This window comes from Rana temporaria, chromosome 2, assembly GCF_905171775.1.
Source record: "Rana temporaria chromosome 2, aRanTem1.1, whole genome shotgun sequence".
Lineage (NCBI taxonomy): Eukaryota > Metazoa > Chordata > Amphibia > Anura > Ranidae > Rana > Rana temporaria.
Window position 1 is genome coordinate 185,859,012 of NC_053490.1, and position 27,295 is coordinate 185,886,306.

The following is a 27,295-nucleotide window of genomic DNA, read 5'->3' on the forward strand; positions in this document are numbered from 1 at the left end:
CTTTTTTTATCAATATGCATACATTTGTTTTTTTAACAATATGCATACATTTTCTTTTTTTTTTTTATCTATATGCATACATTTTTTTTTATCAATATGCATACATTTTTTTTTATCCATATGCATACATTTTTTTTTATATCAATATGCATACATTTTCTTTTTTTTTTTTTTATCCATATGCATACTTTTTTTTTTATCAATATGCATACATTTTTTTTTTATCAATATGCATACATTTTCTTTTTTTATCAATATGCATACATTTTCTTTTTTTAACAATATGAATACATTTTATTTTTTTTATTTTTTATCAATATGCATACATTTTTTATTTTATTTTTTTCAAAAGGTGTACTTAGTCTTTGAGACACAGAGAGTGTTTTGTACTTCAATCCACTATGTGGTGAAGAGAGATCTGTATGATAACAACCTGACATGCGTATCTCTCATATCAGTCATACTTTAAGACTACATATCATTGTTACATTACAGGCAGTGTTATCTTCTTTATACTTTACTGACACTTTTTAAACCTACAACAATCCATAAGATCAGTGACCACACGACACTGCATTGGATCTCAGAGTGAGGCTTGGCTCTCATAGAGGAACTGGGAACGGAAGCAGGACCAATGTGAGATCTGAGAAGTTATCATGTGACCATAGACTGGCTCTCAGAACGAGGCTTGGCTCTTATGGAGAAACAGGAAAGAGAAGCTAAACAAGTGTGAAGTCTAAAAGAAGGTGAAGAGGTTGTGTGCAGCTTTGTATTACTTGTGTTTTGTAGTGAGATGGAGTAGCAAGTCACTGGAAAAGGTACTGTGATTATTATGTTTTTATTGTGAGGAGGGGATAAAGATATATTGTGAAATCTTGCTTTGGAAATCATTTTTACACTGTGGGGAACATTTGTCCAAAAACTCACTGTCACTGTGTCTGCAAATGTGCAGCATTCTGTGTATTTGTCATTAAAACGTGACATAATGTTGTGTTCAGTGTAATAAAATATTAGGCAGTCCTTTGCACCCTCTTTTATCTAAATATGGGAATGTGTTGCAGAATTGCCACATAAATGCCTCAGATGTCACTAAAATATTCCTAAAATCAGCATGGTCCACATTACTTCTTCCTTCAACGACAGATCGGGGTGTTAATTTTGCAGCAAACTAGTTTCAAATACTGGCCACAAAATTGCAAAAGAGCGCCAACATTTGCCCATTTGTCGCAGAGTTGGAGCATAGGTTTGTTGAATCGTTAGTGGTAAGCCACTCACAAACGTTCAGCTTTTACAGGAAGATTATGTTTTGTGAAGATCTGGAAAAAGCACATTTGTAAATGTCCTCCTGTGCCAGTGTGCTGTGAATATGTGTGGCATTGCATTGCATTAAGGCACGCCACCATACATGCGCCACCACAGCATTGTGACAAGAATGGACTGTGAGTTTGTACTTTCAGACAGTTGGCATTAGTGCGTAACATCTCCCTTCATTGCCTACTCACTAGAGCAATGTTTCTCAACTCCAGTCCTCAAGGCGCCCCAACAGGTCATGTTTTCAGGATTTCCCTCAGATGAAATGGCTGTAGTAATTACTAAGGCAGTGAAACTGATCAAATCATCTGTGCAAAATAATGGGAGGACTGAAAACATGACCTGTTGGAGGCGCCTTGAAGGCTGGAGTTGAGAAACATTGCCCTAAAGTGATTAAATGTCCTGTTTTATTAGCTGGGCTCAGGCTGGTATTTTTTATGTTTTATCAAAGGAGAAGTATGGGTTTATGAAAAAAAATAAGCACTCGTACTCATCTCTATGCTGCAGCTGTCCCACATCAGTTCTGATATTGAGAACTGAGTGATCCCATGACCGCCGATCTCTCATTTTGCTCAAAGTGGAGAGCAATGACTGTCAGTCATTGCTCTCTGCTCCTTCAACGATCTCTGGCATGCTGGGCTGCAGAGGTGATTGGTGCAACTGGCTCCAGATTTAGCCATGCACTGAGCCAGCTGTTAAACAGACAGCTGGGTGGATCTTTTCAGAGTTTGGAGCAGCTCTGGGTAAGAGGAGTACAAAAAGTTCTGGCCATTCTATGCATTAAAGTGGTAGTAAACCCTGGAATTCTAAATTTAGGAGATATTCTCGTGAGCAGCAGCCGTGATGTCATACTTGTGCCATTCCTTCAGAGCGGTGTGTCGAAGCCATGACTCTTGGGCGCATACGCAGGAGTGACACTATCGCAGCTTGGCCAATCGGACGCCGGAGTCCCTGAACTCGCAAGGAAGACGAGATTTAGATGGAAGTCTCTGCGGTGGTGACAGTGCACCTCTAAAGGGCTTCTTAAAGTGGAGATCTACCCAAAAGTGGAACGTAATTTTTTTGGGGGGAGTGGGGGCTAGGGTTGCCAACTCATCCCTTTAAAACAGAACACATATTAATTACACAGGTTCTGTGGCTGATTAAGGAGGTAATTAAACTCACTTGGTGCCTTGTTTGCATTAAATTAGCCTCAGAACCTGTGTAATTCATATGTGTTCTGTTTTAAAGGGATGAGTTGGCAACTCTAGTGGGGGCTTCGGTAGGAGTGGGACTTCCTGTCCCACTTCCTCCTTCCGCTCAGGAACCACCTCGTGACTTCTATTCTCGCCATAGGTGGCCTCTCCCTTTAGGCGATCTCCAGGGACACGTGACAGGTCCCAGGAGATCGCCTGTCCATTTATAGAGCGCATGTGCAGTGAGTGCCCGGCCGTGAAGCCGAAAGCTGTCACGGCCGGATCCCCACACTATGACTGGTAAAAGTGGGGGTTTATGATGACTCCCTACTTTCTTTCTTCCTTTTCCTTAATTTATTTTAAGTCGTATTGGTTTTTCTCTGTTGCTATTCAGCACTCTAATGTTCCACCAGTAATACTGCTCTAATTGAAACTGTGCTATAAGGTTAAAAAAAAAAAAGGAAGAAAAAAGCGCCTTCAGTGAAAATTGCGCTTACACTTTTAAACTTTTAAATGTCTTTAGTCTTTTTGTTTTATTGGTAAAAATGTAATAAAAATATTTATTTGGGGGGAAAAAAAGTAGGGGTTTGCATCTGCGTTTTCAGTAATGTAGTTTTATGAGAATGAATACACCAAGTCTGTATGTATCATTTGTTCAGTTATATCACCTCTATCTGTAGGCACTGTTTGAATGAACAACTAATATTTACCTCTTCAAACATGCTAAAAACGTCAACAATTCCCATGCCTCAAGTAACAGGGACTTTAGTCAATTAAAACTACACATGGTATGTCACCATAAAACGAAACAACAATATAAAAAGTAAATAAAATCATGTGATGTCACTCCACGGCCATCGTTAACAATAAACCATAAACAATCTAATACGATATTTAGTGGTAACATGTAAGGGTGTGGCGGTTCTGCCAATATATTGAAGATCACCATTGAGCATGTAAACCACACCAACAGTACTACATTTGATCAGCTGCTGAATAGAATATTTTTTATTTGTTACTGAGGCCAAAACCCATTTGTGCAACGCCAACAAGCATAGAAACCACTGAGAAAGGAAGATAACCTATTTAAAGCGGAGTTCCGGCCACAATTTCACTTTTTAAATAGAAATACCCCTGTAATACACAAGCTTAATGTATTCTAGTAAAGTTAGTCTGTAAACTAAGTTCTGTTTTGTTAGGTTGTTACAGCATTTAGACACTTTATAAAATAGAAATTGACTGGGGCCATCTTAAGTGTGTGCATCATGAAGCCAGACTGTATGACTTCCTGGATTTCAGCCTTGCAGATCTAGCACATGCTCAGTGCTGCACAAGCAGTGTCAGATCAGGTTATAGCACCTGTGCTGTCCAAGTCACATGATTCTTTGAGACTGGGGAGTGCACAGACTCCTGGAAAGTTACACCCTCTACATTCCCAGGAGTCTGTGCGGTGTAGGTTAGGAAGCATTAAGCACCTAGGTGCAGGAAGTGGGAAGATTAACTATTCTGCCTAGCAACAACACTTTGAAGGCTTGAGCAGTCAATGTTAATAAAATCACAACAGAATGCACTTAGTGACCTGTGTTGAGGCTTAAAGGGGTTGTAAAGGAAAACATTTTTCCCCCTAAATAGCTTCCTTTACCTTAGTGCAGTCCTCCTTCACTTACCTCATCCTTTGTTTTTGCTTTTACATGTCCTTATTTCTTCTGAGAAATCCTCACTTCCTGTTCTTCTGTTTGTAACTCCACACAGTAATGCAAGGCTTTCTCCCTGGTGTGCAGTGTCCTGCTTGCCCCCTCCCTTGAGGGGGCGAGCAGGTGAGTCAGGACGCTCTCTACGTTGCAGATAGTGAAAGGAGCTGTGTGTTAGTGGGTGTCCTGACACTCCTGCTCGCCCCCTCCCCCATCAAGGGAGGGGGCAAGCACGACACTCCACACCAGGGAGAGCCTCGCATTACGGTGTGTAGTTACAGACAGAAGAACCGGAAATGAGCATTTCTCAGAAGAAATAAGGACATTTAAAAGCAAAATGGAAGGATGAGGTAAGTGAAGGATGACTGCACTAAGGTAAAGGAAACTATTTAGGGGAAACATTTTTTACCTTTACAACCCCTTTTAATGAAGAATAATGTCTTTTGATGGCACTAAAAGCAACCCGCTGACTTTATTAACTTTGACTGATTAAGCCCTGAAGAAGAGGAAGGCTTTTTTCCTCGGACACAAACATTTCACACTGTTGTCTCCTATGACTATCTGACTATTACTATTTGGCCTCAATATATGATTATTTCACTGTATATCGTTCAGTGGAACTTTGAACTACTTTTGAATTAATCAGAAGTCCTGAGCTCAGTTTTTTCTGGTACTTTTGTCTTGTATGGTCATTGCTCCAAGTGTCTCTTATAGCAGCTGGGATTATCTAGTGCCCTTTAATCAGCAGTACATAATTGTGGTACTATGGACTCAGGGCTTGACTTTTTATTCACAGTTGGGTGCATTTTAGTTCTCTTGTTGCAGGTATAATGATAGAAGATAATGGTACTTTCAAAATAGAATAGCTCCCTGAGTTTAAAGACCCAGATGCATAATTTCCTGAATCTGCAACTTGCGCCTCGACTGCCAGTGCAGTCAATACCCATAGACTTCTATGGGGCCCTCTCCTGATACAAGAAAAATGACAACCTAAGTGTGAAGTCTTTTGTATCCGACACACAATCTCCACCTACTGGCTGAAAAGGGTAACTATGAAATGTGCCATGAGAAGAAATAAACATTTTTAAAACTGCATTTTTTTTATTTTTTTTACTGTATGTGGAGAAACCCATATGCAGTACATTCCCTTTTAAACCTAATTTGTTTTGTTTTGTAGCTTTATATTCAACTTTCCAAGCTGGAAATGAAGGCTGTGATCTAGCGAAGTCTATATGACGTAACGGGATTGGAAATTACAACCTGTCATGGTCTCTGTACCTGGCACAGTACAGACATACAATGATCGCTACTACTGGTTCCAGTGGACTTTGTGAGTATACACTGCGTGTGTCATGTAAGATAGCAGACGTGTACTAAACTCGCACAGTATCCTCATCCACTCCCCATCTTGCTGTGTAATTTGCCTAAATCCACACCAGATGCACATGCTTTATATAAAAAAAATACACTATTAGACTTTTTGTGAAGGACCCCATTTAATACAACAGGAAATTAAGCTGGTTCAGCCAAAATGCTGATTGTGCATATTTCTGATAAATATATCTGGTATGTATGAATAGCATTTACTAATACTGAATTGTCTAAACTTCATTTTCTGTGCTTGAAAGACATTTCACCATTATAGCTGGAGCAAGAGTCAGAAGCGCAAGAAACACATCTTGGTTATACTAAGTAATGTCCCTTATGCTGATGTTTATTGTTTTACTTTTTATATAAACGTAGGTACCATACCAGGTAATCGGTCTTGCTTTAAAATGGAAAAAGTCAAAATCGTGAGACAAAATGTGAGCATGACTAGGGAGGGTTATAAAAGACCTGGGGAACCCTGGAAAGGAACAGAAATACAAGTTCTGTGGTGTGCACAGAGTGCTGTGGCAAATGGTGGTTGTTGTTGGGTTGCTTCTGTGAAAGTGGCTTAAAGGGGAATTGATAAACCAAACCCGAGTCTAGTTGCTGTATGCATTCCTATGCCACAGACAAACTTCTCCTATTTAACAAGCCACAAGCGAGTCTCACAGACACACGTAAACTTCTGGAAAAAGTTTCACTTATCAAAACATTTTAATGTTTCATTACTTATACTTTTTAATGCACAAAATTATATCACTCTGTCTTGGTTGTCTTCTATCCTTTCCTGAGGGGGGAGCCAGCGGCTGCAGGGATGAAGGTGACAGTGCTTTGGCCCTGCAGTATGGACAGGGGTCTTTCGCCTGGTCTGGTGCACTTTTTGGTGGTCCCTTTTCTTCCCCAGTGGTGCCAGGTGGGGGGTTGTCTCACTGGGGGGGGTGTGTGTATATATGTGTGTAATTAATAAGCATACATGCATGCATACACACACACACACACACACACACACACACACACACACACACACACATCATATATATATATATATATATGTGTGTGTGTGTGTCTTGTATGCTTTTATTTCTAGGTCAAGACGTCAACAAAAGCTAAACCCCTCCCCAGTTCAGACGAAGTGCCCTTTGTGCAAAAATCCCCTCAGAGATTCAAATCCACTGGAAACTCACGATTACTGATGAGCTCCCACTTCCACTTGGGTCGCCTAGGCAGCCCTTCCTCCCTGCAATCTTCTGGGACACAGCACAGGTCCCAGAAGATTGCCTGGCTATGCAGGACAGCGCAGTGAGGCATGCGCACTCGGCTGTGAAGCTGCAAGCTTGGCGACAAACTACGGTACCTAAAAATCTCCATAGGCGACGCTTTAAAAAATTACGGTGACCAGGTCACAGTTGCAGAGAAGGTCTAGTGCTAGAATTATTTTCTTGCTCTGATGATTGCGGCGATACCTCACATGTGTGATTTGAACACCATTTACATATGCGGGCGAGACTTGCGTATGCATTTTCTTTGCTGCGCGAGCTCACGGGGGCGCTTTAAAAATATATTTTTTTCCTTTCTTTTATTTATTTTTTGACCTTGTGTTTTAAAAAAATAAAATGTTTGCTCACTTTTATTGCTGTCACAAGGAATGTTAACATCCCTTGTGACAGTAAAAGGTGGTGACAGGTACTCTTTATGGAGGGATCGGGGGTCTAAAAGACCCCAAATCCCTCTTTTGCACTTCAAAGTATTCAGATTGCCAAAAACGACGATTCCGAATACTGTATTTTTATTTTTTTAAACTGACGCCATTGGCAGCCGAGTAAACCGGAAGTGACATTGTGACATCGCTTCCGTGCTTACATACAGACTGAAAGGAAGCCACCAGAAGTGGTGGCTCGCGATGCAGCGATTTTAATTTTGATGCCCCTACCAGGAGCCTCTCTAGAAGTGGATCAAGATCGTCTCGAATGTGAGGAGGGCTCTCTGGTGGTGGTGAGATCGGACCAATCTAACAGAGGGTCTCTCTTGGGCTTTTCTCCTGGGCAAACGTCTAATGACGGACGCAGACTATTGGGGCTGGGGAGCCCACCTAGACGGCCAGACTGCGCAGGGTTCCTGGACCAAAGTAGAGGCCCGGAAGTCATCAAACTGGCGAGAACTAAAGCCCATCTTTGTAGGCCTCCTGTACGTTCAACAATCAATCGGGGGACAATGCGTACAGGTCCTTTCGAACAACACAACAGCACTGGCCTATGTATTGAAACCGGGAGGAACAAGGAGCAAGGGACTCTTATGCCGCGTATACACGATCGGAAATTCCGACAAGAAAACCGTGGATTTTTTTCCGACGGAATTTTGGCTCAAGCTTGTCTTGTATACACACGGTCACACCAAATTCTGACCGTCAAGAACACGGTGACCTACAACAAGCCGAGAAAAATGAAGTTCAATGATTCCGAGCATGTGTGTTTTTTGTGCTTCGGAATTGCATACAGACGATCGGAATTTTTGAGAACCAGCTCTCAAATTTTTGCTGTCGGAAATTCTGACAGAAAAAGTCAGATGGGGCCTACACATGGTTGAAATTTCCGACCAAAAGCTCACATCAAACTTTTCTTGTCGGAAATTCTGACCGTGTGTACGCTGCATCTCAGCCAGGCAGATACTTACTTGGGCAGAGTGGAATGTAGTTTCGCTAACGAAAATCTACCTAAAGGGATCCCAAAACCTCCTAGCAGATCTCCTAAGCAGAAGGAAGGTTTTAGAAGCAGAATGGAGTCTGAATCGGGAAGTCTTCCTGATGGTCATTGAGGCATGGGGTCAGCCTCAAGTAGACCTAATTGTAAACCAGCAGAATGCAAAAGTCCAGAGTTTCTTCACGCTTCAAAGGGAAGATCGGGCCTTAGGGCTAGATGCTTTCACCCATCCTTGGGACTACCAGCTGTGCTACGCTTTACCCCCTTTCCAACTGATTCTGCTGGTCCTCAGGAAATTCAGGGAAGAGAGCACAAATCTGATCCTGGTCGCCCCTTTCTGGCCCCCCTTTCTGGCCGAAGAGACCCTGGTTTGCGACTTGGCTAAGTCTAGCTGCACAGCCCCCCTGAAAACTACAGCCCAGGAAGGATTTGAGGCATGGAGCCACCTGGAAACGGATCGTCTATGGTTGATGGCCTAATTTCTGAGGAGGATCTTTTAAGGGCCAAATGACTGTCAGAGAAGCCTGTGGTCACCCTTCTCTCTAGTAGGGAAAAAAGTGATGTGAGCTATCTACATGAAAGTATTGAAGTAATTTATTTCCTGGTGCTCTACTAAGGGTTTCCAGGTCAAGAACATGATTTCAGTTTTGGAATTCCTCCATGATGGAATGGAGAATGGGCTTGCAGCCAGCATCCTAAAAACCCAGGTGTTTGCCCCTTCGTTTTTTTTTTTTTTTTTAAGTTTTGATTTCTAGATATTTTTTTGGCCCTGAAGATTTTTCCCAGATGGAATTTGTCTATTGTGTTCCAAGGATTCATTGAGGCTCCTTTCGAACCCCTACAGGAGACGTCCTTGAGGTATTTATTCCTAAAGACTATCTTTTTGGTGGCAATTGCGTCAGCCCGAAGAATCAGCGAGCTTCAGGCTTTGGCGGTCGTGGAACCCTCTTTAATGATTTTCCCAGATCGGGCGTTCCTTAGAACGGACCCAGCATTTCTTCCCAAGGTTGCTACATCCTTTCATTGTTCACCGGAAATCGTATTTCTTACCTTCTCTTCAGCCCCAGCCAATCCAAGGGCGGAAGCTTTCCATACATTGGATGTAAGAAGATGCCTGTTTCAATTCCTAAGTGTTCTAGTCACGGTTAGGTAGTCAAATGCACTTTTTATAATCTTTTCGGGACCCCGCAAAGGAGAAAAAGCTTCTAAAGGCACGCTGGGAAGGTGGCTTAAATGGGCAATCATAGAGGCCCTACACGGTTAAGGGAGAAGTGCCCCCTTCAGGTATTGCTGTCCACTCTACAAGATCGTCAGTTTCCTGTGCCAAAAGGGCCGATGCTACTCCTGAACAAATATGCAGGGCTGTACCTGGTCCAAATTCTCTACGTTCCTCCTACACTATAGGCTGGACCAATTGTCTTCTGAAGTTCAGGCCTTCGGTAGGAAGGTGCTGCAGGCAGTATCCCCCCCCCCCCCAGGGTAAGTTTAAGTTTATGGGTTATTCTCTCCAAGGCTGTCCTGAAAGGTGATTTGGGAAAACCTTAGACTTACCGATGACGGTATTTCTAAGAGCCTTTCATGACAGCAGTTACTACCCTCCCTGTTGTTCTTAAAAAATGTCTTAAGCTGTTTGGTTGTTTTCTGTGCTTTGTTTTCGAGCATGTTGGAGGGCACGCAATAACTGAGGCCATGGTGAAAGAGGAGGGATTTTAAAGGCTGAAAGTGTTTCCTGGGAAAATGGGCAGAGCTAAGCTTTCTCCAAGGCTGTCCTAAAAGGCTCTTAGAAATAACGTCACCGACAAGTTTATAACTAAGGTTTTTTGTGGGTGACGGCTTGTAGTTCTAAATGAGCTGCAGGAAGCTCAATGAGCTGGTGAGCATCCTCGTAATCTTCATGCTCTTATGTAACTACTTGCCTGCATGAGGTACGAGCACACAACTATGCTGAGTCTGCAGAAGCCTAATATTACAAACCACGATCTTCTGATTATGGGTGCAATGGTCTGTAGACGACTCAATTTTTTTTTTTTTATAAATGCACATTTTTTACCTGCAAAAAAAATGAGTTTTTTTTTTTTGGTTAAAGGTGAACTTGGTCTTTAAAAAAGAACTGCGTTAATTCTAGCAACTGTTGAGACAATTCACACTTTGGTCCGGACTGTGTAATGTACAACATAGTATATAATATAGAGTGCAGAGGTCAGGACAGAAAATAAGTAACATACGAAACAGCGCATAGATTGCAGCAGTCAATAAGTAGGGGGAAGGTTGTTCAGTATATAAAATGCCTGGTCACCTAATATGGTCTCCCCAAGGCTCAGGCAGCAGCCAGGTAGGATCTGCTCTGTTTTAAATCTTACATGTCCAACTACTTTCCTGGCCTTCTAGTCACACTGACCTATCATGTCCACATCTTCTACTGATGACAGCCAAGTTGGGTCAGCTATGCGCCTCCTCCTGCCTACAAGTGCTCTCACTGGTGTGAGGGGTTAGCCCGGTAGCGGGGTGTGTGACCCCTTGCTTGGGTTCACCACACACTGATTTTATACAGACTGGTAGTCGAAGACAGTTGAAAAATAAAGTTTTTAGTTTATTTTTCCATCTTGCTGGAAAATAATTGCAAGCATCCAAACAGCATAAACAAAATAAAACATAAAAAAAATCCTAGCAACTCTGGGCGTCTACCTTCCACACAGGAAACTAAGGAGTCTGGCTCAGCCTAGCGCTGGGCAGACAATGCTGGTCATACAGCACAAACAGTAGTCTTTTTTGATATTTATAACACAGGAAAAAGTCAATGGTCTCCTCACCTCATTAGGAGACTTTCTGGCACTGCTCTCCTACTCACACAGCCTTAGGAGTGATGCAGCAACCAAGTGGCAATCCTCTGGCTACTTATAAAGGCCTTAATTGCTTCATTCTGAATGGCTGAAGCTTTTCAACGGCCTTTAGCCTTCCTCTGGCTACGTTTGTAGCCGATGCCCGATAACAATCTGTGTATCGTCTAAACAAGGCAGAAATGTATGTCCCATCAGTGACAACACCCACAGATTTACCAGACTTCCTGTCACACTGGGTATAGCAAACCCTTGATGTCAAGCCCAGCATATCCCCCTTTTTGCCCATACGTGCCCCCCATACCACTAGGTGTAAGTGGCACTGCAAAAGTGTTTTTTCTTTATTTTCTTGAGTTGGGCCTTGAAACAAACTTTCACTGACCTCTGCTGGTACACTGAAGTTGGTCAAGTGCAGAAGGAAAAAAAGGAAGAATGTTTGGACCATTCTGAATCTACAAATTGTGAATAATAGAATATGCTACCTGACTGTCGCATATCACACAAATATAACAAACTGCTAATAGTCAAGCATTCTAAGTATTCATCTTTTATCTGGTGGTGCATGTGTTTAACCTGACTAGTGTAAGCTGGGGACAACCCTGTTTTTCTATTCGTACGGAGATAGGTTTAAAACTCTGGAAGTAGATTGAAAATCCCTTAAAATAAATATTGGAAGTAAGTTTTATAGATGAATTTATTTTAATATGTCACGATAAGCTACTCTGTTAGTAAAGCAAAATAATTTAAAAAAACAGCCATGTAAAAGAAAAGTAATTAATACCAGTGTTGCCACCAGTGACTCTGATCTTTGCTCTGTTGCAGAGCTACAATGGCTGAAGTATCTGATACTTGGGGGTCTATATACATATATATAATCAGATATCAGATAATCGTTGGATGAATGTTGCACATTTTTGGGCAGGCTGGATGACTTTTACCTTTTATTTTCTGTAGTAGATGAATTCCTTTGCTTGTCAGCTACCTCCTGATTTGGTATGTTTTATCACTGAGTTATTTCAGAAAACGTTACCTCTTTTGGACCACTAGATGGAGCTGACAATTCTAGTAATTATTCTATTACAAAAAATACAGGGAAAATTATCCACCCGCACAAATGTTTGTGACATTCATCTAACAAATGTTTAAGGCTGCATTCACACCTAAGCGACAGCCGCGTACGCGTGTAGCGGCAGATTTGCCGCGATTACAAATGTATTTTTTTTTTTTTTTTTTTTTTTCTAAAGTATTCCCATTGCTGTCTATGGGAAAACGCGCCTGTCGCGTGAAAAAAAGGGTCCGGGACTTTTTTTCAGGCGACAGGCGTTGCGCGTCTATGAGATGTGAACCATCTCCATAGACGGCAATGGGAATTCTCCCCTCTAGCGACAGAAGCGTCCCGCGTCGGGCGTTTTGTCGCTTAGGTGCGAATGCAGCCTTAGGCTGCATTCACACTTGAGCATTTTGAATCGTGGGCAGATTTGCCGCGATCCTGCCTGTGATATTAAAGCCCCGATGTGTGAATGACAAATCATGGGACCCATAGTTTAAGATGCCGTTTTTTTGAATGACACCTAAAATCGCAGTGTGGGTCTACCACGATTGTCGCACGATAAATTGCGGCAACACGCATTGCGTGAAGCCCAAAAGTAGCTCCTGGACTTTTTTTGAGTGACGTGCTTCACGCAATGCATTTTGCCACGATTTGAAACGTGATTTATCGCACCACGATTTTAGGTGTCCTTCAAAAGAATGGCATCTCAAATGTGAGCCTCATGTCATTCACACATCAGCAGTTTCAAATCGAAGGCAGAATCGCAGCAAATCAGCCCACGATTCAAAGTGCTAAAATACGAGTGCAGCCTTAAAGGGGTTGTAAAGGAAAAATTTAGTTTTTCATAATAAGCATCTTTTACCTGCAGACATTCGTCTTTTCACTTCCTCATTGTTTTTGCTCAGAAGTTGCTCTATTTCTTCTCTGTTCTGTTCACTTCCTGCTTGTCTGATTTTACTGACCACTGTGGAGAGAGGCTTTACTGCGGTGGTCAGTGACGTGCTCCCCCCCTCCTGGGAACTACATCTGTGTGGCAGGATGCTCTCTACGTGTTAGAGACTTCAAGGAGGTGTGAATTACTGGGCGTGTCGCAATGCATCCTGGGAAATGTAGTTCTTACATGAACGAGCGCCGCAAACCAGGAAGTGAATGAGAGAACAGAAACTAGAATGCCGGAGGTGATATAGATGAAGGAATTTAATAGGTATTTACTCGTTTTTTTAACAGAATCATTACACTATTCTGTCTGTCTACCTTGCAGACATAAATTTTAGGCAAACATTTTTTTTCCTTTAAAGATGGACCCTTTTTGTTTTTTCAGATGCCTGAATACACCTCTGTGCTTTGTGGTTCTTTCCCTGGTCGCTGCATCTCTAATGTATTACTCCAGAACCTTTTAACCACTTAAAGCGGGGGTTCACCCTATCAACGAAAAAAAAAATATTTTTTTTTCTTTTACCATAAAATCAGGCATTGTAGCGCGAGCTACAGTATGCCTGTCCCGAATTTTTTACCCCCGTACTCACCTTGTAATCGTACATCGAAGATACCGGGGAATGGGCGTGCCTATGGAGACGGAGGATGATTGACGGCCGGCTCTGGCGCGTCACGCTTCTCCGGAAATAGCCGAAATAGGCTTGGCTCTTCATGGCGCCTGCGCATAGCGCCGTGAAGAGCCGAGACCTACTCCGGCTGTCTTCGGGGAGAGTGACGTGCCAGGGCCGGCCGTCAATCATCCTCCCTCTCCATAGGCACGCCCATTCCCCGCGGGAGCCGAAATCTTCTATGTACGATTACAAGGTGAGTCCGGGGTTAAAAAAATCGGGACAGGCATACTGTAGCTCGCGCTACAATGCCTGTCTCGATGGTAAAATCATGTGGGTGAGGGTGAACTACCGCTTTAAGGACCGCCTCCTGCACATATACGTCGGCAGAATGGCACGGCTGGGCACATGTACGTCCTGTACATGTACCCAGCCGCGGGCGCGCTCCCGCGACCCGGTCCGAAGCTCCGTGACCGCGGGACCCGATCGCCGCTGAAGTCCCGCAATTGGTCTCCGGAGCTGAAGAACGGGGAGAGCCGCGTGTAAACACGGCTTCCCCGTTCTTCACTGTGGCGGCTGCATCGATCGTGTCATCTTTTTTTATAGGGGGACACAATCGATGACGTCACTCCTACAGCCACACCCCCCTACAGTTGTAAACACACTTCAGGGAACACATAACCCCAACAGCGCCCCCTAGTGGTTAACTCCCAAACTGCAACTGTCATTTTCACAATAAACAATGCATTTTAAATGCATTTTTTGCTGTGAAAATGACAATGGTCCCAAAAATGTGTCAAAATTGTCCAAAGTGTCCGCCATAATGTCGCAGTCCCAAAAAAAATCGCCATTAGTAGTAAAAAAAAAAAAAAATGCAATAAAACTATCCCCTATTTTGTAAACGCTATACATTTTGCGCAAACCAACCGATAAACGCTTATTGCGATTTTTTTTTCTTTACCAAAAATAGGTAGAATACGTATCGGCCTAAACTGAGGAAAAAAATGTTTTTATATATTTTTGGGGGATATTTATTATAGCAAAAAGTAAAAAATATTGATTTTTTTTCAAAATTGTCGCTCTATTTTTGTTTATAGCGCAAAAAATCAAAACCGCAGAGGTGATCAAATACCACCAAAAGAAAGCTCTATTTGTGGGAAAAAAAGGACGCCACTTTTGTTTGGGAGCCACGTCGCACGACCGCGCAATTGTCAGTTAAAGCGACACAGTGCCGAATTGCAAAATGGGGCAAGGTCCTTTTAGGTGCATTTTGGTCCGGTTCGTGCCATGGGGAAAAAATATTAAAAGCCAGCAGCTACAAATACTGCCGCTGCTGACTTTTAATATTAGGACACTTACCTGTCCTGGAGTCCAGCGCTGATCGCAGCAGAGCACGAGCAATCGCTCGTCTCTCTGCTGCTCCCCCCGCCATCCACGCTGAGGGAACCAGGAAGTGAAGCGCTGCGGCTTCACTGCCCGGTTCCCTACGGCGCGTTGCGCCCGCCGATTGGCTCACACGCTGTGTGCTGGGAGCCGAGTGTTCCCAGCACACAACGGGCGACAGACGGGAAGTCAGAAAAACCCGTCTTTCGCCCGTAGCGTGTGGCCGGAAGTGGGTGCAAATACCTGTCTTTAGACAGGTATCTGCACCCCCCTCCCCCCTGAAAGGTGTCAAATGTGACACCGGAGGGGGGGGGGGTTCCGATCAGCGGGACTCCACTTTAGGGTGGAGAACCGCTTTAAGTGGTTAAGTAAGCCTTTCTTGAGAGAAACATGGTGGTTACCATTGATGACCTCTTTCTCAAAATGCTAGTCTCCTGGCTACTATACGGTCTGAAACATGAACGGGGTATAAATCTGTTGGTGAATAAGAAGCATCAATGGACTACGAGTGTGGTGACTTGAGAACTGTAAGCCCCTCAGTGGCAGATAAAACGTACAAAATGTTTACGGGCTAAGAATTCAGATTTGACAGTGTGCTGAAGAACCCCACAATCCTATAAAAGTTGGTGGTTTGGCAGTAGGGGCTATAGACACTTTTCATGTTACACGCTAAATATGGGTGTAATGTGAAAACGTGGTTAGAATGATAAACTTCTTCTATTTTAAAGGTGTATGGTTACATTAATTGCCAGGCAACTAGCATTTGCAGAATTAGAAGGCAGCGGTGACAGTCTCTTTTTGTTTATCTGAATAACAGAAGTGGATCACATAGGTGTGAACACCATATGATCCGATTCCAGTGTGGGGCAGAGGGGGGGTGGGGGGAATGGTCCTGCACTTTTCTTTTTTTTTGTCTGTAAATACGGTTTGAGCCATAGAATGAATGGGCTCGCACCGCACACACATTGAATGCGTGATTCCTATTCGAATCGCCTGCAGGGTCCCACACTGCATATATCTGAACCCAGCCTTAAACTGATGGCTTGGGCAGGGCACAGCTCAAAGCATGTTCAAATATAAAACGCCCATGTCCTTGTAAAAAACAAAGTGATTCTAATTACATACTAATATAACTGTACAAAAGGCAAGCCCAACTAGAGCCAACAAAGCTTTTTGTTTTTTCGGTGGAGAGAAAGTTTCAAACCCTATTTAGATTTGATTGTATGTCCCTTTTTTTGGGGGGGGGGGGGATCAATTTCCTCTTCATTCCTGTCCCACCAGGTCAGAGGGATGGGAGGTGACCAGAAAATCTACCACATTTAGTAGACTTGGGGATTCTTTGTATATTTTTCTCTGCCTCCCTGACTTTTTGTGACCTTGTGGAGCAGAAAAACATGCCAGAACCTCTGCCAGAGAAAGTAGCGTAACAAGAAAAATGCTCATAGTAGCTTTTATTGCACAAGAGTTTAGGAGAGTTTATTGGCATTTACTTTTATAAGTGGTTTCCAAACATTCCTCTGCTCATTTCTCACTATAATTGATGTACACTTGAAAACGCCAAACGCTCCTAAATACTGCTGATGATGCATTTTATTAAACTACGCTGGAATAGTATGGAAAATTCTCTTTTGATAATAATGCTGAGACATACTGGTATTGATAATCAGATTCTCTTCATTTTAAAGCAGCATATTTAAAGCTAGGCCACCATGACTTTTCACTTTTGACCAGTAACAAATGCATATTTCTGTTGCAAAACCAGGGCCAATAATTGAAAGTATCCACACAGGAACCTGAATGGGCCCTTCTTCCAATATGCAGGAGTTTCTGAATCAGTTGTTGCACATATTTTTTGCACTCACTTATTTTTGGACTTTATTTCATTTATATTTTTACACTGTAAGGACTGTTTGCACTGTTTGTTTTTTGTGGTCGAATGTGATTTTATATCACTTATTATGACCTCACATTATAGATTGATTATTTCAGTATTTATTGCTATACTGTTTTCTTTCACCATTTCAGTATGCGCTCATCACTTGTATTTTATATGCAGTATAACAGGGTGTAAAGCAGTTTCATGTTTCCAAATGGAAAGCCAGTGCTCATATATCTGGAAAATTCTTGGGACTAAGGGCCCTTTCACACGGGGCGGATCAGTAATGATCCGCTCCGTGTGTCTGCAAAGCTCAGCGTGGATCCTCCGTAAAATCCCCGCTGAGCTGGCAGCTGACAGGGTGGTCCCCGCACACTGTGCAGGGACCGCCCTGTCTTTCCTCCGCTCTCCCCTATGGGGGATCGGATTAACACGGACCGCATGTCCATGTTCATCTGATCCGATCCGGCAGACGGAAGAAAAATAGGATTTCTTCCGTCCGAAAATGCGGATCTTTGCGAGGCGGACAAATTACGGGTGTCAGCGGATGTTCATCCGCTGACACCCGTAATCACATAGGGACCCATGTATGTCCCGTTTTCATCCGCAAACGGACGGATGAAAATACGTGTGAAAGGGCCCTAAAAAAATTATATAACTCCTTAATTTCCCTGTTCCTTCAATAAGGTTCTTCAACCAGCAGTTACAGTGCAGTAAGAAATTTCTCACTAACCTTAAGCCCCTGTTCACACTGGTTTGACTTGTCATGCGATTTGACAGTTCTAAATCGCATGACGAGTCTCATCTTATTACCTGCAATAGAACCATTCATATCGCAGTGGTTATTTGAAAGGTTCCTGTACTACTTTGCAGGGTGGATTTGATTTAAATAAACTATTTTAAATCATAATTTTTAAAGAGCAACTGTCATCTCTGTTCCACAACGGCTCCTCCTCTGACCCACATTTGACTCACCCACATTTGACTCAATGACAGTCCCATTCACTTTAATGGGACGGTTGGTGATGCGGCAGTGACACAACAAGGTGAGGGGTGTGGCAGCAGCTGGTCAGTGGATGCCTGCTAACAGGCGCTGCAATGATGGATCTGAAATGACAGGTGCTCTTTAAATATAAGGGCTCCTTCTTGCTGGTAGTTAGAATCTTTAATGTTTGCAAAAAAAATGAAGGTTTCCCATTTAGAATAATAAGCTATCGGGTTAGTAAAACGGCGATATCAGAACTGATTCAATCATACAGTTTGTAGTGTACATAGATTTGCAAAACAATGGGATAAAGGAATATTCCTGAACTTTGTTTTGTCTCATGGTTGCTGTGAAATTGTGTGAATGCTTCAATGCAGTCCATGTTATCTCAGCTTGCAGAGCTTGGATTCATTGAATGAATTTACCAAAAATGTAAATATTGCAGAATATACATCCTCATGCTACATAACTAAGCTCCATTTCATGCTGAATAAACACAATTATTAATGTATCTTAAATGGAAAACTATCGTTTAGATTTTTACTCCAAAAGCATTTTATTAAAAGAAATTTGATAAAAATCCCCCATTTTTTTTTTTTTTTTATCATTTATATCCACCCTACTACTTTGTAATGATTGCATTGTGACTTTCATAGACATCTGTTATATAAAGTCACAAGCCACAATGAAATCTGCCATGCAAATCGCACTGATGTGCGGCTTTGAAATTGTGCAGAAGTAGTGCAATTTCAAAGCTGCACTGGTGGGAATCGGGGCTAAAGCTTGTATTGGCCTCATCAACCTGTGATGAGCTACAGAAGGAAGTAGGCGAGAGCATATTGAAACACCCTGGTTTGTAGAATAAATAGAACTATTTAAAACTTCTCTTTGATTTTCCCACAAAAGAAACTGAATTAGAAATGAAATTTAACTGAATAAAAAACAACTTCTACAAGACGCTGAAAAAACTTAAACAAGTTAGAAAGAATTAACTTGTTTATTAAACATTTCAGGCAGCTTATTCCTGTGTCCGTAAATTGCAGTCATCACAACCACAGTGAACTAAGGTTTTAATAAACTAGAGGAACCGCATTCTAAAATAGATTTGTTGGCTCATGTCGCATACATTTGTAAAATATATGTGATGACACACCTTTTAATAAAAATAAGCACATACTTATGTGTGTTTTTTATTTTGGCAAACATTTAACTAAAAATTACCTTCTTTTACCTATTAGTAAACCCATAAGCTGAATATTCACTAAGTATTATGCCACGTACACATGATCGGAAATTCCGACAAGAAAACCGTGGATTTTTTTCCGACTGAATTTTGGCTCAAACTTGTGTTGCATACACACGGTCACACATAATTCTCTGCTTCTATTTACTTGAAATGTGGTGCACTACTTAGCCATTCACACTGTTTAATTTGTGCATTGCATATTTAAGTAAGGTTGAGTTTATCCCACTGTTTTTTTTTGTTTTTTTTTACCTCTTGTCTCATTTATTTGTTAAAAGGACACATAATTGTTTGGGCCATTAATACTGTACATTGGGATATAGCTGTAAATGTTTTTGCTTGTTTCACATCCATGTTCTCAAGGCTTTTTTAAGATTTGCATGGTTTTATGTACTCAGTATTTCTTTTTTTTTTAATGAATTTGCTCTCATTTTCCTCTCCTTCTATTGCTCATCACTACCGGGACCGTATCTTATATCCTATGGCCTTCTATGTGGTTGGATTGAGGTGGATCTGCCCACCCCTATCCTCACAATCGCTTGCTTTATCACTTGTTCTGCCCCCCCCACCCCCCCAAAATGTCACCATGTGTGGGGTTACTTTGCCACGGTCTTGGTGGGTGTTTTTCTTGTGTAATACAGATGGTGGAGCCTGGGAGCAGTGCTACTAATTCTGCAAGCGCTGGCATGTGCAGTGCCGGTGTCTTCTCATAAGTGATTTCTCAGTCATAAAATAAATCCTTCCTTGTTGGGTATATATAGGTGGGATCTGTGGGTTCTGTGAGGAACTTGCATTCAAGTAGTTGGCAGTGGCACATTGGTGTTATTTTTGGTAGTATTTAACATTTTTATTTTTTTCTCTAGATAAAGCACCACTATCTAAAGGCCTTCTACTCATCCCTGGTGCTCTTTCTGTTATACTTGCCCTCCTGTTTCAGCAGCAACAAGCATTCTTTGTATATGATGTGCAAGCAATAAAAAGTTTTCATGTAAGTCTAACAATGTGTTCCTCATTGTTGTTTCTAACCTAATACTGTTTATCATGAGAATTAATGTGTATTTAGTTTGACTATTTTTTTTCCCTTTCAGCCATGTTTAACCACTTAAAGCGGGGGTTCACCCTTAGAGGGCACTCTTTCCCCTTAGATTCCTGCTCGTTTTCTCTAGGGGAATCGGCTATTTGTTTTAAAATATGTGCAGTACTTACCCGTTTAGGAGATGCATCCTCTCCGTCGCTTCCGGGTATGGGCTGCGGGAATGGGCGTTCCTTCTTGATTGACAGTCTTCCGAGAGGCTTCCGACGGTCGCATCCATCGCGTCACGATTTTCCGAAAGAAGCCGAACGTCGGTGCGCAGGCGCAGTATAGAGCCGCACCGACGTTCGGCTTCTTTCGGCTACGAGTGACGCGATGGATGCGACCGTCGGAAGCCTCTCGGAAGACTGTCAATCAAGAAGGAACGCCCCCGCTCCCGAAGACCCATACCCGGAAGCGACGGAAGAAGATGCATCCCGAAAACGGGTAAGTACTGCTCATATTTTAATACAAATAGCCGATTCCCCTAGACCGAACGAGCAGGAATCTAAGGGGAGAAAAAAAAAAATCTAATAAATGGGTGAACTCCCGCTTTAAGACCCGGACCAAAATGCAGCTAAAGGACCTTGCCCCTTTTTGCCGTTCGGCACTGCGTCGCTTTAACTGACAATTGCGCGGTCGTGGGACGTAGCTCCGAAACAAAATTGGCGTCCTTTTTTTCCCACAAATAGAGCTTTCTTTTGGTGGTATTTGATCACCTCTGCGGTTTTTGTTTTTTGTGCTATAAACAAAAATAGAGACAATTTTGAAAAAAAAAACAATATTTTTTGCTATAATAAATATCCCCAAAAAAAGATATAATTTTTTTTTTCCCCTCAGTTTAGGCCGATGTGTATTTTTCTACCTATTTTTGGTAAAAAAAAATCGCAATAAGCGTTTAACGTTTGGTTTGCGCAATATTTATAGCGTTTACAAAATAGGGGATAGTTTTATGGCATTTTAATTAATTTTTTTACTACTAATGGCGGCGATCAGCGATTATTTTTTTTTTTTTTTTTTTTTCTTGACTGCGACATTATTGTCATTTGTCATTTTCACAGCAAAAAGTGCTATAAAAATGTTTACTGTGAAAATTACAATTGCAGTTTAGGAGTTAACCACTAGGGGGCGCTGTAGGGGTTAAGTGTGACCTCATATGTGTTTCTAACTGTAGGGGGTGGGGCTGGACGTGTGACATTGATTGTTTTTCCCTATATCAGGGAACAGACGATCAATGACACTGCCACTGTGAAGAACGGGGAAGGTGTGTTTACACACACCTTTCCTCATTCTTCAGCTCCTGTGACCGATCGCGGGACACCAGCGGCGATCGGGTCCCACGGTCACGGAGCTTTGGACTGGGTCGCGTGCGCGACCCACGGCTGGGCTCTTAAAGGCGACGTACATGTACGTGCCATTCTGCCGACGTATATCGGCGTTAGGCGGTCCTTAAGTGGTTAAAGGAGTTGTAAAGGCAGAAGTTTTTTTTTTTTTTTATCTTGATGCATTCTTTGCATTAAGATAAAAAAAACTTCTGTGTGTAGCAGCCTCCCCAGTACCTGAGCCCCTTCTCTCTCCAGCGATTTCCACAATCCCCGCAGCCACCCAGGCCACTCCTCCTGATTGGCTGAGACAGAGCAGCGGCGCCATTGGCTCCTGTTGCTGTCAATCAAAGTCAGTCAGCCAATTAGTAGAGAGGGGGGGGGGGGGCCAGTCAGGGTTCCGTGTCTGAATGGATACACAGAGCCGCGACTCGGCTTGGGTGCCCCCTGTAGAAAGCTGCTGGTTGAGGGGCACACAAAGGAGGGAAGGGCTTGTAAGCAGTGAAGAGGGACCCGAGAAGAGGAGGATCTGGACAATTCTGTGCAAAACCAACTGCACAGAGGAGGGAAATATAATATGTTTGTAGAGGCTTGTTTTTAATTTTTTTAAATAACAATCACTTTTATTAAAGCGGTAATAAGCACAAAAGCCAAAATGTAATATATTGCAACTTACCAACCCAGTTCCTGTCTTAACCACTTGAGGACCGCCGCACGATCATATACGTTGACAAAATGGCACGGCTGGGCACAAGGGCGTACATGTACGTCCCCTTTAAGAGCTCAGCCGTGGGTCGCGCAGCGCGCCGCCGGCGGCACGCTCACGACCCGGCTCTTTTCTCAGTAACCGGCAGCAGACCCGATCGCCTCCGGTATCCCACGATCGGGTCTCAGAGAAGAACTGGGAGAGTTAAGTGTAAACAAACCTTCTCGTGCTTCCTAGTGTGACTGTCACTGATCGTCTGTTCCCTGTGTTAGGGAACGTTGATCAGTGACGTCACGCGCACAGCCACGCCCCCCATAGTAAGAACACTCCCTTAGGGCACACTTAACCCCTCAAGCGCCCCCTCCTGGTTAACCCCTTACTGCCAGTGTAATTTTTATAGCACTGTTCGCTGTAAAAATGACTGGTTCCAAAAAATGTGTCAAAAGTGTCCGATGTGTCCGCCAAAAAATCACTGATCACCGCCATTACTAATAAAAATAATTAATAAAAATGCCATAAACTATCCCCTATTTTGTAAACGCTCTAACTTTTGTGCAAACCAATCAGTAAACGCTTATTGCAATTTTTTTTCCAAAAATATGTAGAAGAATACGTATCGGCCTAAACTGAGGGAAAAAAATAGAATTGGGGATATTTATTATAGCAAAAAGTAAAAAATATTGAATTTTTTTCAAAATTGTCGCCCTGTTTTTGTTTATAGCGCAAAAAATAAAAACCGCAGAGGTGATCAAATACCACCAAAAGAAAGCTCCATTTGTGGGAAAAAAAGGAAGCCAATTTTGTTTGGGAGCCACGTCGCACGACCGCGCAATTGTCAGTTAAAGCGACGCAGTGGCGAATCGCAAAAAAGGGCCAGGTCCTTTACCTGCATTTTGGTCCGGGGCTTAAGTGGTTAAAGGGGACACACCACAGGTATTGAGATCATTTAACTGGTTGTGTACTAGAAGCATCGTAGGCTGGCCTGGGGTTCCCCTTTAGCCACAGCATCCCACACACACCAAAAGTTATTGGGGCGTCTATTCAATCTGTACATATTGTTACCTATTGCTTTCGTTGTTTGCATAGTGTTCCTGACTGTTTTCTTTAAACTGTTTCAACCAAGTCCTGGGTACTTACACAGGTCCTGGCTGACTAATGTTAACCTGAATTTACTTTTCTTCAATGGTCCGGGTCTTAAGTGGTTAAGATGTCTGCATTCTGGACAAAATAGTAAAGCAGACGCCAATGCACAGCAGCATTGTCAATCCAGGGAAGAGGGTAGTGTTAGCAGATTTAGATGGATTTGACTAACAAATTGAAAGTGTACTCCAGCTTTTGTCTGGTGAGCTTGGTCTGTTAGGCTGCTTTCACACTGAGGCGCTTTGCAGGCGCTATTGCCCTAAAAATAGCGCCTGCAATGCGCCCGGAAAGAGCTGCTCCTCTCTATCCAGTGTGAAAGCCGGAGGGCTTTTACACTGGAGCGTTGCTCTGGCGGGACGGTAAAAAAAGTCCTGCCAGCCGAGTCTTTGAGGAGCGTTAAAAATACCGCTCCTATAGCGCCCCTGCCCATTGAAAACAATGGGGTAGCGCCTCCAGCCCGCCCGCAAAATGCAGCAAAGAGGCGTTTTGCGGGCAGTTTTAACCCTTTTCTGGCTGCTAGTGGGGGTTAAAAACGCAACGCTAGCGGGCAAAAATCGCCACAAACAAAACGGTAAAAAACTGCTAAAAATAGCAGCGTTTTACCGCCAGTGCACGCAGCGCTTCAGTGTGAAAGTAGCCTTAAAGTAAGTTGAGAAAAAAATGGATGCAGCCACCACATCTAAGAATTGATGGACATTTTTTTTTTGGGGGGGGGGTTTGGTGTTATTACCACTTTAATAATGTGATTATGTCTGTCTATATTTACCTGTCAATTTAAATAGATTGTTTGAGCCAGACACTTCTTCTCTGCTGCAGGAAAGAAAGTCAGTTATGTAGCACCTTATTTTTACCAGTGTACACATGGCACTCTTTGCTTGGCCATAGTGGAGATGGTGATGTCATCTGCCCACCTTTCCACCTCTGACAAACAGCGAATTAATAAAAACTACAAGGCTGCCTCTAAATGGCTGAGGTGCCATGTAACCATCTTTTTTGTTTTTTCTCCAGCAGTAAGGAGGAAGTGTGTAGTGGGAACTTTAAACACTGATGATAACAGAAGGTTGCTATCAGGGCGTCGGCGCTACTGGTTAAACATATGTGCTGGCGACCTGTCGGTGTTAAAATACAAACCATTGGAAGGCAATTGTCCTGAAAAGTTCTGGGTTAGAGGAGTGCAATGCACATTCTTTCTGCTTTAAGTTGCAGTGGGTATAGAAAAGAATCCCCCCCCCCCATTTAAAATAATCACCTTTTTGTTGTTTTGCGGCCTGAAATAAAGACACGCAGATTTTGTTTTATCCAGCTGCAACTTATAACATCCAATTGAAAGATATAACACATACATGTCAGAAAAAAAAAATCAAAAACAGAATCACTGAGTTGGAGACAGGGGGCCAGATTCACATAGAATTACGCCGGCGTATCTGCAGATACACCGACGCAAGTCCGAATCTAAGGCCGTCGTATGTTTAAGTGTATTCTCAAACTGAGATACACTTAAACATGCCTAAGATACGACGGCCAGCGCCGTTGTATCTTAGGGTGCAATATCTACGCTGACCGCTAGGTGGCCGTCGTAGTGATTTTACGTCTTTTCCGTAAGCGATACGCAGCGTAAAGATAAACATGCCCCCTAGGTGGCGTACTCAATGTTAAGTATGGCCGTCGTTCCCGCGTCGCAATTTGAAAATTTAACGTCGTTTGCGTAAGTCGTCCGTGAATGGCGCTGGACGCCATTTACGTGAACGTCAAAACAAATGACGTCCGTGCGACGACATTTAGCGCAATGCACGTCGGGTAATTTACCCAACGGAGCATGCGCAGTACGATCGGCGCGGGAGCGTGCCTAATTTAAATGATCCACGCCCCCTACCAGGATCATTTGAATTAGGAGGGCTTGCGTGGGTGGACTTTACGCTACGCTGCCGCAAGTTTACAGGTAAGTGGTTTGTGAATCGGGCACTTGCCTGTAAAACTTGCGGCGGAGTAACGTAAAGGAGATACGTTACGCCGCCGAAGATCTACGAGAATCTGGCCCAGGATCACCCCCTTGTGTCTGTATTGTGTTGAACCACCTTTTTGCTTTAACGGTTCAAGGTTTAAAAAAAAAAATATTTGGACATTTTCACTTAGGGGTGTACTCACTTTTGTTCCCAGCGGTTTAGACATTAATGGCTGTGTGTTGAGTTATTTTGAGTGGACAGCAAATTTACACTGTTATACAATGTATTTTCTATTTCCTCATCAATAAATGCTCACTTTCTGTCACATTTCTGCCTTCTTTTGGCATTTATAGACTATCTTTTTACATCCCTCTGTAATGTCAGCATTTGTATACTTATTGTTTACTTTTCTTGTTTTAGATATGGAGACTTTTCTTTGGAAGAATTATATGTCTGGATCTGAAGGATACATTTTGTAGCAGTTTACTTATATATAATTTTAGAACATTAGAGAGACGTTTTGGCACACGGAAATTTACGGTAAGATGTGTCTATGTTTTGTTATATAAAGTGGAACTGTAGTGAGAAAATTTAAAGTGGAGCTCCACCCTCTTTTACAAGTTGTCTGCATCCTCTGCTGCTCTGTCCCCTTATGCTGATTTGGCATATCATTTTTTTTTTTTAAACTCACTGTTTTACAGCTCATTTCCTTTTGTTCTGGCCGCGGCCTGAGCTGCCCATCCACGGACCGCTATGCCTCCTGGGACATGTTTTTCATCAATCCCAGGAGGCAATAGGCATCCCTGAGTGCTGGATTAGAGATGGGAGCGCCTAGATTGGCTAAGCAGCATGTTGTTTATCCACAGCCTACTGGGAACAGATGCTGCAGAAGGCCAGACACAGTAAGAGAAACGCCGACATAAGGAGGGGGGAGTGGGGGAGTTCTGAGGAGTCTCTGATTGCTATGCGAGATGATTGGGAGTCAGGGCTGACTCCAGAATAAGACTCGGTGCCCTGCACGTGAGAAAGAATAGTGTCCACTCCACATGTCCTCCTCCTGTCACACTGTCTCCTCCCCATGTGTCTATAACCCCCCTCCTGTCACCCCCCCCCATGCCACACTGTCTCCCCCATGTCTCTATGACCCACCTCCTGTTACACTGTCTCCCCTATGTCTCTATGACCCCCCTCCTGTCACACTGTCCCCCCCCCCCCATGTCTCTATGACCCCCCCTCCTGTCACACTGGGGGGGGTAGTGCAATTTGGTGGAGGGCAATGTGATTTGGCGGGGTGATCCAATGTGCTGGGGGCGATGAAATTTGGCGGGGGGCAATGCAATGTGCTGAGGAGATGTGATGCAATTTGGCGGGGGGGCAATGCAATGTGATGCAATTTGGCAGGGGCAATGCTATATGCTGGGGCGATGCGATTTGGTGGGTGGGCAATATGATGTACTGGGGCAATGCAATTTGGTGAGGAGGCGATGTGCTGCGGCAATGCGATTCAATTTGCCGGGGGGGGGGGCTATGCAATGTGTTGGAGCGATGTTATGCAGTTTGATGGGGGGGGGGGGGGCAATGCGACTTGGTGGGCGATGTGCTGGGGCGATGCAATTTCGTGGGTTCTGCGATTTGGTGGGCAATGTGATTTGGTGTGGGGTGGGGTGATGCAATGTGCTGGGGTGATGCGATTTGGGGGGGAGGATGTGATTGCTGGGGCAATGCGCTGGGGGCAATGTGATTTGGTGGATGATGCGATGTGCTGGGGCGATGCAATTTGGCGGGGGGGCCATGCGATGTGATGGGGGAATATTTACTAAATTTTAACGATTATCTATATACCATAGAGAAAGTTATTTGTGCAAATAGTTGTAAATAAGCAGTTTTTAAAAATATTCCCACCATCCCATATAACACCAAAACACAAACCCCATTTTTCAACATCATTATGC

The 27,295-nt window shown here is 43.1% G+C and overlaps 1 protein-coding gene across 2 annotated transcripts in view; it reads left to right on the plus strand.

The window, feature by feature from the left end:
* The first annotated feature begins 622 nt into the window (after positions 1-622).
* UBAC2 (UBA domain containing 2) overlaps positions 623-27,295 on the plus strand; it is a 194,962-nt gene continuing 168,289 nt past the window's right edge. The window contains exons 1-4 of one of the 2 annotated variants that reach the window (XM_040336155.1): positions 623-818; positions 5,355-5,507; positions 20,024-20,148; positions 25,764-25,883. In XM_040336155.1, coding sequence (XP_040192089.1) covers positions 5,477-5,507; positions 20,024-20,148; positions 25,764-25,883 — 276 coding nt within the window. In that variant the 5' untranslated portion in view covers positions 623-818; positions 5,355-5,476. The remainder of the gene's footprint in view (positions 819-5,354; positions 5,508-20,023; positions 20,149-25,763; positions 25,884-27,295) is intronic. The other variant, XM_040336156.1, reaches the window with a different exon arrangement.